The 9,952-nt window shown below is 39.5% G+C and overlaps 2 protein-coding genes across 5 annotated transcripts; both read left to right on the top strand.

The window, feature by feature from the left end:
- LOC123011509 (mucin-5AC) lies at positions 1–7,290 on the top strand. Of its 4 annotated transcripts, none has more exons than XM_044408966.1 (9): positions 6–531; positions 1,761–3,281; positions 4,795–5,022; positions 5,096–5,634; positions 5,688–6,175; positions 6,220–6,345; positions 6,398–6,578; positions 6,630–6,908; positions 6,957–7,290. In XM_044408966.1, the coding sequence occupies exons 1-9, from the start codon at positions 465–467 to the stop codon at positions 7,071–7,073; spliced, it is 3,546 nt and encodes a 1,181-aa protein (XP_044264901.1). In that variant the 5' UTR covers positions 6–464; the 3' UTR covers positions 7,074–7,290. The 4 variants fall into 4 exon arrangements, with proteins under 4 accessions (XP_044264899.1, XP_044264897.1, XP_044264901.1 ...); XM_044408965.1 differs by having other exon boundaries at positions 7–531; positions 5,069–5,634; XM_044408964.1 differs by having other exon boundaries at positions 1–531; positions 6,398–6,908.
- Positions 7,291–7,796: 506 nt separating this feature from the next.
- LOC123011398 lies at positions 7,797–9,416 on the top strand. The gene is made up of 8 exons (XM_044408804.1): positions 7,797–7,916; positions 7,965–8,117; positions 8,167–8,287; positions 8,335–8,504; positions 8,550–8,744; positions 8,791–8,935; positions 8,984–9,159; positions 9,208–9,416. Exons 1-8 carry the CDS (start codon positions 7,808–7,810, stop codon positions 9,324–9,326), a joined length of 1,188 nt encoding a protein of 395 aa, XP_044264739.1. The 5' UTR covers positions 7,797–7,807; the 3' UTR covers positions 9,327–9,416.
- Positions 9,417–9,952: the final 536 nt, after the last annotated feature.

Here is a 9,952-nt window from a genome sequence, read left to right as displayed (position 1 = left end):
CCGAGCCACATACCTTTTGAACAAGGTAGGAATACACTCAAGTGTTCTTCACCAACGCGTCCCGTTATTTCACCAGTCTTCTGAAGAAACGTTGTGCATCGTCATCAAACACTGTTGCGAAATAATTCCATTGGAAATAGGTTCAATGGGACGCTCGGGGGAAAAGTGACCCATAGAAGGGTAAAAACAGTGCTTTATCAGAAAAAGAAAGTTAGTGCTTTGATGGGTGTTATGGTGGATTTGAACAATTACATCTCCGGATGACCTAAATAGCCGTTTCTGACAAACACAACCGTGTCTCACGGCCGGTTTCATTGTTCTTCTCGAAGAAAACATTAACATAACGTGTGTTGGTGCGGTCACGGGGTCGGAGATGACCCCCGGAGTGAGTTATCGGGATTAAGTTGCGGGGGTTGTTGATTAGACCGGCTAAATGTGGTGTGATGTGATTGAACTGTGACAAAATGGCTACACCTAGGTTTGCACTGAAGCATGGGCTTTTCCTCTTCCTGGCTTTCGTCTTCATTGAAGGTAAAGACGGAACTTGGGATGTGTCATCATTGTGAAAGCGTGTGTGGGCTTCCCGGCCAAAATTTCACTGCTGAAATAAAATTTTATGTATCCGGTTCATAGGGGTACTCATTACATGCAAGTAACGAAATGAGAATGATCGGTGAAAGCGCAATAAAGGAAAAATATCGGCCTTAATCCCAAACAATAGCGACAATCGACATAAAAAACTCCACTTCGGTTCCACATTAAATTAAAACATAACCGAAAACACGCGTCATGATCGCTTTCTTTATTTCCTTTTCTCTTATAACGCTCCATTAATTGCACGGGAGAGACTGGGGTCTGTTGGTGATTTATTTACCGCCTATTATATTGCGTGAGGAGCTCTAATTGAAGTAAATCCTGCCCTGACCGCTTCATTGTCCTCTTAGATTAAGAAAACAGAAATATGTCAGAAATTTCTTAGTCGTGACTCGGCTCCTTCACCCAATTAAATGCCCCAAATCTCAAAGTCAAAATAATTACCCGGTAATTTAATTCTCCGTTAATTCTGGTGTGGCCACAAATATGTGAAGCCTCCCGCTTCGAAAAATCCTCAGCTATGCACAAATATTAATTTAGAAAGACACTGAAGCGTAAAATGAATGCAGGAACATCAATACATGCCTAAAAATAATAACGTTGGTGCAAAACAAAAAGGTACTTGAACTCGAGAAATAATGAATCTGAATTGAAAAGAACTACAATTCGATACGCGGTTACGAAAAAATGAAACTGATCAGATTGCTTTAACCGGATTTGTTTCAAGTCTTTTGTACCAAGTTCAAGCTCAAATTTAATATTGCGTAACAGAATTGATGAACCGCATGATCATCTTGACCTCTAACGGTTACGCATATGAAATTCCTTCACATTGGACGATTTTATCAAAACAGTACATTCCGCGGAGGAATTAATTAGAAAATGATGATTTTTAGTGACCGCAAGTGCACCTCGTGTTAATGAGAGCATAAACAATAATTCTTTCCCTCGTTATGGTCTCCACCGTTTGTTTTAATTTGATTGAGCAGCAATTAATGGCATTGCTAATTGACACATTAGCGCAGAATTTAAATTCTATTTGGCAAAAATAACAATTCAGCGCGTGTAAATCGCAAGACACGCCTTAGGTCATTAATAACGGTATTAACGGTACAATAAAAATACGTAAGAAACAGACATTTAATTACAGTTAATTGATTTTCCAGGATTGGACGATTATTCCAACTCGTTCATCTCTCCGAACTCCGCTCGAGACTCGCACTCAAAAATTGAGGAAATTAAATCAGGAGCTCGCACTTCCGCTCCTGATATCATTTTGGTCACCTCATCGACGATATCTTCGCAGCCACACAAATTCAAACGGTCGCCCGACCCTATCTTATCACGTACAGACGTTGACAGTTTCCTAACGTACAAAAACGTGGGGGAATCCCTGGACAACAACGACGTGGAGTTGTCCGGACGCGTCCTCAACATAAATCCCTCCAAGACTGACCAACACCACCACCGGAGTGAGGTGGAGCAGACCGTCCTCTCGGGGGAAGGCTCGGGGGCTCCTCAAGGCCGGTCCTTGAAGGAGCCCCAGGAGATCTCGCCGACTGCCACGGTTCCGGCGACTACTGCTACCGCCCTCCCGAAAGGACGACAAGCCAACCCTGACATCCAGGACATCATCACCGGAATTGTAAAACTGCTCAACGGTAATGTCAATGTGCAAGCAAACACGGCGCCGGTAATGGGGGGCCGGCCTTTGCGGCCGTTGTCAACACGGATAAACAACAGAGGCCCTCCGAGGATTACTGACGTGCCTGCTTTGCCGCCCGATTTTGATATCCCCGCGCCGCCGCTGCCGCCGCCGCCACTTGGCCAAAAACCGCCGCCAGTCACTTCGACAAGAATTCCCACGCCTTATCCTTTTGATATTCCGCCGCATAATACTTCGCCGGTTAAGAGGCCGGGGCTTTATAGGCCCGTTACGATCCCGCCCTGGAATAGGAGAAAACCGCCGAGTCGGAGACCCATCCCGCCGTACAAACCAATGCCGCCGATTAACTCCGATGCTATCAGTTTGACGACTGAAAAACCCATTCAGGACATTTTAACGCTGGATTTGGGGTCGCAGCTGCAACCCACCGAAGAGGAACTTAATTACGACGGTTATGAGGAAAATAAAAGCAATCAGACTTTTACTAACTCGAATGAAAGTAGTGCGCAATCTAACGATAAGGAAATCACTGATTTTGAAAAGAATAAAGAGAAAAGCACGTCGAAGATGAATAAACATTCGTCTTCGACCACGAAAACTACGGCAACTAGCAAGTCCCAAACTACGACCCCTATTTCAACTTCCACATCAACATCAACCACCGAAGATCAAATATCTTCAACGTCTACTTTAATCCCAATCTTGTCATCAACATCCTCCAGCATTTCTTCAACTAGTACAGCAACTATAGAACCAACAAGCGTTTTTTCTACCACTAGTACACAAACAACAAGTTTAGCCTTGTCGACAAATGTCACAAACAGTACAGTGTCATCCATAAAAAGTGAAGTGACTCCAGTGTTGGAATCCTCAATTCAAGAAGTTTTGCAAACTCTGAAGGAAGATTTGTTGACTTCAACAACTCTATCAAGCACTCCAACTGAACAATTGCCCAAAATTTCTTCATCGAAACCCGAAAAAAGCGTTACGGAGGCCAGCTTACAAACTAATTTAGCATCAGGTATTTATTATATATATTATTATTTATATAAAAAGCGACAGTTTCCGAAAGTAAAGTTTTAATTGCAACTAAATATTAGTTAATCAAAATTACGAGTAGATACTTCTAGGGCTAATTTTTACTTTCTATAAATTCTAAATAAAAACAAGATGTCATTGAAAACGGAATAAAAAACGCCATAGGCCCCTTGTAGTGATTTTAACAATTAAGGTCCATTTCATAAAAGAATTAAAAAGTGTTACATCAATGTTGGTTTAAAATGTGAGATTTTAGTTTGACTATGAAATAAGTTAAATAAAATTTTGGCGAACTTTCTGATATTTCTGTAAAAATGATGTCACTTTTCAGACTCATTATCTCTTGGCTCTAAATTTGTTACTAGGGTCCACCAGTTATAACACATATTCTTATTTTATGCAGAAGGTACATTTTTGTGACCTATTTCATGTTAAAAGAACAAAAAAACCAATCTAATGGCATCTAATAATCTACACTTCAAAGTTTATGTTTAGTTCAAAAAATGTAGGGTTCAATTTCCAAAAAAAATCGGAGCAAAAAATAAAACTGAAGTAAAAATTGATTTTTCTATTTCGGTGTCACAATGAGCATTTTGTGTAACTGAAAACAGTACACAACAGTATATTAAAGAAAGCGTTTTTTAAGGCAAGTTTTGTGGAACCAGTTCAGGTTTATGAAACGAGCAGCGAAGCTATTTTATATGCTTTGTTTCTATTTTTGGGCGTTTTGGAAACTTTTTAACATAAAAGTCAATTTTTCAAAATTTTGGATCTTTTGCCCTAATAAGGTGGTGGTTGGTAATAATGCCACAAAGTTTAAAATTCGATTTTCGAAGTGTCAAGTCTCTAATATTTTTCAAAATTTTGTTGAAATTACAATGACTTCTGCAAATATTTCATGCACAACACCTGAAATAAGAGAAATCGTTCAAAACGCGGCTGAAAATCACCATTACCAAATCCTAGAAAGTAAATTGTACTAGACTATTACAGCACCCAAATTGGTATTGAAATGGATCATTAAGACATCGGTTTTGGTATCGAAATAAGCTTTCTTTCAGACACAAAAAATAGAAAAAACGCAGTTTTGTGACACTGGCAACATTTTATGCAATCGTTTTTAAGTGAGAAATTGTTGCAGTTTGAGGTATTTCAGCCAAACTAATGTAATTTAAGCTATTAAAATGTCAAGTATTTTAACTGTCTATAATAATAATAAATTCAATATAAAAAGCGCTCAATAGTAAAAATAGTTTAAAGGACGAGTGTTACAACCTCTAATTGTGATAATCGTGCATTTGTAACATTGTTTTTTAATATACTATTGTCTATTTGTGAGTACTCTCTAATTTATGATTTATTTAAATAAATCCAATATTCTTTTTGTCCTTCTTTTTCCAAATTTATGTGATAAAATGAGAAAAATGTTTTTTAGAATTTTTCTATTATAGTTTTATTCTTTTGTATTTGCTTCTAATTTTTACTGAATTGCTTAGCTACAGATAATAAAACGTCAAGTCAAGGTTTTCCCTACTACCCCTACCGCCCCCGTCCCGGCATAGTTCTCGATGACACCGAGTACAAACCCGGGGGCACCCACCGCCAACCCATTCTGACCCGTCCACCCATCGGCCAACTGGGCGACATTTTCGATATTACAGTTTCCGCGATTCAAGGCCCTGGTGGCTCGACCTCCGACCACGGCAAGCCTTACATTATCTCAGGTAAGTGCCACCCCTCTTTGATCCCAATTTACCATCTCCATTATAGTCGACTTAGACAACGTGCATAATTTAGGCCAGGGTGGTGATGTCATCACTAGCCCAGTGGGTGACGAAGGCTTCGTTTCCATCGACGGCAAACGCACCTACTTGAACCTTTTCGGCGATGGAAGTGTGTCACTAACTTCAGCGGCTCCAGTCATTAAGCCTAGTGCACCTCCCAACAACCAAGTCACTGGAACGGGCTACGCCGTGGTCGACGAAAAACCCAAACCGAATCTGGGCCAAGTGAAACCGACGCAAAGGAGGCCCATTTATGGCCGACCACGACCCAGCCAGCCACCTGTGCGGATCGACACTTGCATAGTGGGTGACGATTCGACTTGTGATGGGTCGCAACACGAAGTGTGCAAGACGGAGGCTGGCGTCAGCGCTTGTCATTGTCGCCCAGGACATGCCAGGAGAAAACACCGCGAACCTTGCAGGAAAATCGTTTCAGTGCTTTTATCATTGCGAGTTGATCGTTTGTACGAAAGGAGGATTGTTTGGGCAAACGAATTGGCCGATAAGTCGAGTACGAGTTATCAACAACTGGCTTATGAGGCCGAAAGAGCTGTTAGTCAAATTATGACCTTTTAGTTTTCTCTTCTATTTGATTTTTTTTACAGTTGGACTCTGCCATGTCGATGACACCTTTCAGCGACGAGTTTTTGGGTGCAAAAGTGAATAGTATTTATCGAGGTGAAAGGTCAGCAGGTCAGCCCGGAGTTTTTGTCAACTTGACTCTTCAACTCGACGAAAATGCTGAAACTGCTAGATCGTCAGTTCGGGGAGACATCCAAAAACACTTATTGGGGGTCATTCAAAGGAGAAGTAACAATGTCGGTAATAGTGCGTTATGGGTTGATAGTCCTCCAGGCTCCATCTCCAATTTGCAAGACTTGGATGAATGCTCATCACCGGAACTGCACGATTGTCACGCTTTGGCTAAATGTATCAATGTTTTTGGGGGCTTTAGATGCGAATGTGGCGACGGGTATAGAGACCTTTGGGCTGATAACAAGCACAGAGCTGGAAGACATTGTGAACAGTGTTCTGCTCAACACTGCAACAACAGGGGAGAGTGCAAATACCAAAATGGATTAGAAGTTTGCATGTAAGTTATTTGTTTCTATGACCAATCTTTGTAATTAAGATTAGATGTTCTGGCAACTACTACGGAAATCAATGCGAGCTTGATGGCGAGGTTCTTGGAGTCGCAATCGGAGCCAGTGTTGCAGCCGTCATCATAATCGGGCTGACTCTAGTCTGTTTGGTCATGTGGAGGTATTGATTTTCCTCATCAAACATTCATTTCGACTTTATTGTGAAATTTCAGCCGTCGTTGGAGCCGCGAGCAGAAAGCGGCTGTTGGTAGCCCCGTTTTCGGTTACATGGCTACTGCTAGTAACACAGTTAAGGCTCCGGTCGTAGGAGCACCTCCGTATCAACTGACCTTAGAAGATAGACTGAGATGGGCTCAAATCGCCGACGTTATGGCCCAAGCCAATCATTATGCTGTAAATTTTCATACGAATGATAAAAGCAAGACAAATATTTATTTATTGCAGCCGGAACCGGTAACTGGACCAACAAGACCATCAAGTGCCATGTTTGGTTATCCTAATTTAAGTGGTACTCTTCCGCATGGTTCAATGCATGGGACTTTACCACCTGTACCTTTGCCAAGACTTAATTTACAAGCACAAATGGCTAATCGAGCTGCGAGTGTTCACGGGATGAGGCCGTTGGATAATTCGAGTTCAAGTGAAGAGGAAGATAAAGCCGATTTGCTGGGGAGGAATTTTCATGTGCCTAGACCCAAAAGCAGAAGCAATGCATCAATTGCTGTAAGATTTTAGCAAAGATGAATTACTTTTTAATGATGTGTGTTTCAGAATCAAAGTGGTATTTACTATGATGTAGACTATGACCAGAACGAGATATACAAACAGTCCGGAGGAATCCCCTTGAGTACCTACAGCATGGGGCGGCCTCCTTATTACAGAAATTAAATGTTGTTTTTGTAAATATTCAACATACATGTTATAAAATAGATATTTATGAAATGAATTAAAAGACTATGGATAGTATTATTTTAGCAGAATATTTACATTGTTATAATTTGTATTTTATTGACAGTAAGCGAACAAAAGGCAAATAATTAGCGGGTAGTTGTTGATGTTTATCCAACTGTATGTAATTTTTTGTAAATATCAAAATCGACTATGAGTTTGGCCGTTTTGTATTTTGTGTAATTAATAAATAAAAGCTCCGGAACAAACAATTCTTTAAATTTACTTTCCACATTCTTCTAACTGTTCCCGAGTTGCAGCAAGAACCAATGAATATCCATCAGCGGAGCTGTTTAGAAACGAATTAATTTACATGATAAACTCTCGTTTCGCAATGTGTTTCCGCGAAGCCCTTAAAGTATTGCATGAAAACTTCTTTGATTTGGTAAATATGGTTAAAAGTTAAATTGGCGTCCGTGTGAATAAATAAAAATTTTAATTTACCGATCGTGCGGAAGACACAGGCGCACGTACTGCATCAAACTTTTATTATTTGTTCAGGTTTTACATGAATTTTAATAGAGAATTTCATGCGTACTGAAAAAATATTTGTTCACCCATTAAAATGTCCGTTACACAAACTTTCAGTAATAAGTTAACATGATGAGTGGAGATGCATATAAAGGGCTCTCGGAATGGCGCACTCATTAGAATAAAGTTGAAAACCAAGTGCGATGGCCGGACTTGCTTTAGTCGTTTTTCTTCTGGTGAAGAGTGCAAATTGTGCTTTCTTCGACTTGACGGATGTTGACGATCCTTTATCGCTGCTCTGGCATACCAAGGGTGAGTTTATTTTAATTAACTCCATCGTAGATATAAAACGTCTTGCAGATTCGATTACTGCACCCAAAAGCTCATGCAATGTCATTCTCGACGATGGTACTTCCATAACGGGGTCTTGCAAACACAAAACTCAGTGTCTGTTGTCGGGAGGACAAGTTCATTTTAATGGACAATGTGGATTTTTTACAACCTGTTGCACTCGTATTTATATCATCATTAAAAAAATTCAGACTACAACATTACTTTCCAGAAAAAACGGACTGTTCGCGTAGAACTCGATCAAAAGTGTCTCATTTTACCAATCCTGAGAACGTAGTAGAAGAGTGTGAATATGTTGTAGAGGTTGAAAATGACAATATTTGCCAAATGAGGTTGTTTTATCCTTCTGAAATTCATTAAATCACATTTTCATCTTTAGGATAGATTTTGAAAACTTTCAACTATCCCCTTCAGAAAGACGCCCCCTTCCCCCCATCAACCCAACCAACCAAGTCTATCACAGAATCTGTCGCGCAGACTACTTGACCGTCAGCCCACGAACATACTACGTTCCTGAATATTTCTGCGGCAATAATGACAATCAACATGGTGAAAAAAAAAATTTCATGAAAAGTATTTTACATTTCTTTTTAGTTTATGTACATTTAAACAAACAAAGACAAGTCACATTACACATGCATTTAGCAAACAGAAATATCACACAAGACCCTAACGTTATACACAACCCTCGTTGGAAAATTAAGATAACTCAATTGGAATGTCCAGGACCTCAAAATTTTTTCACCAAGCATAAAAATTTCAACGCCCAAACTGATTTCAAACTATTAGGTAAGTACTTAAAAGTAAAAAGGTGACAATAATCAGAAAAATTTAGCCCCAGAAGGAGCGACGCAATTTTTTATGGCACCAAGTGGCCGCGTTAGATCTTTCGGTTTTGACGGTGCCACACAAAGTGAGTATATCAGCGGTCTCAATTACTCCATTGCCTTCAAAATAAATCCACGAGTTAATTGCATTAGGTACAAAGTTTCTGTTGTAATTCGTTCCGGTAAAACTTCATTTTCTAGGTTTACTACAAATTATATAACTTTACGTCAAAGTCTCGCGACTGCTGACCCTGGATTTTGTATAGACTATTTATTTATTCCAGAACTAGTAACTGGAACGACTGATGTTACTAATTATGATTCGAAAGTCTGTTCCAGACTTGAAACAATACCGCAAACTCCACAAATTTTTTACTGTAAGTTGTTACTCTTGTGATTTGGGAATGTTTTAGTCTGATTTTCAGCTTACGGACCTGGACCATTTCTTATTCATTTTGTGTCACAAACTTCATTCACAGAGGCGCCTCTTCTCACTTTAGTACATGCTTTTGATATCAACTATGAAATTACTTCTTGCAATTAACTATTAACAAAATACTTGAACTTGTAATTGTAAGATTGTTTCTGTAATTTAATATTTTCGGTAAATATTAATTGAATTATTTTTAAATAATCTTGTGCTTTATTTTCACAAGAATTGGATCCATATCTCTGTTACTATTTTTTAGGTTAATTATTAGTCTCTTTCATAAAGAAAATAACCTTTTTTCACTGAACGTTTTGTTTAGGATTTAATCTGTAACATTTTGAAGAAAAATTGTCAAAGATGCTTTCCTATTTTAAATTTTGAAGACTGGGAAAAGCGTCCCCAGGGCGCTGGTGGAAATGATTAAAAAACGAAAGTCGGTATACACAGTGCACTTATTGACGGCGTCGTCGCCGACCTAATATCGTAGAATAAGCAATCTAAAGGGCTCCGGTCACATTTGTTCTTCTTATTATGCTTACATAGCCATCCAATACCTAGGAATATATTTGGGTGGATCGATAGGTTTACACGCGAGGCTGGGACGATGCCGAACACGTGTTATGTTTGTATATTAGAGTCGGAACGACTTATTTTTATGATCGCAATTTTATTATTTCATGCAGTCCTCCTATCCACTGCAAACAGTCCGTGGTCTCGGAATCATTATTAGTTTTCCGTCC

Source organism: Tribolium madens, unplaced genomic scaffold (assembly GCF_015345945.1).
Source record: "Tribolium madens isolate multiple individuals breed KSU strain unplaced genomic scaffold, Tmad_KSU_1.1 Scaffold_91;HRSCAF=231;Tcas5.2_LG7, whole genome shotgun sequence".
In the NCBI taxonomy this organism is placed as follows: Eukaryota; Metazoa; Arthropoda; class Insecta; order Coleoptera; family Tenebrionidae; genus Tribolium; species Tribolium madens.
This window is presented reverse-complemented; position numbering and strand designations above follow the sequence as displayed.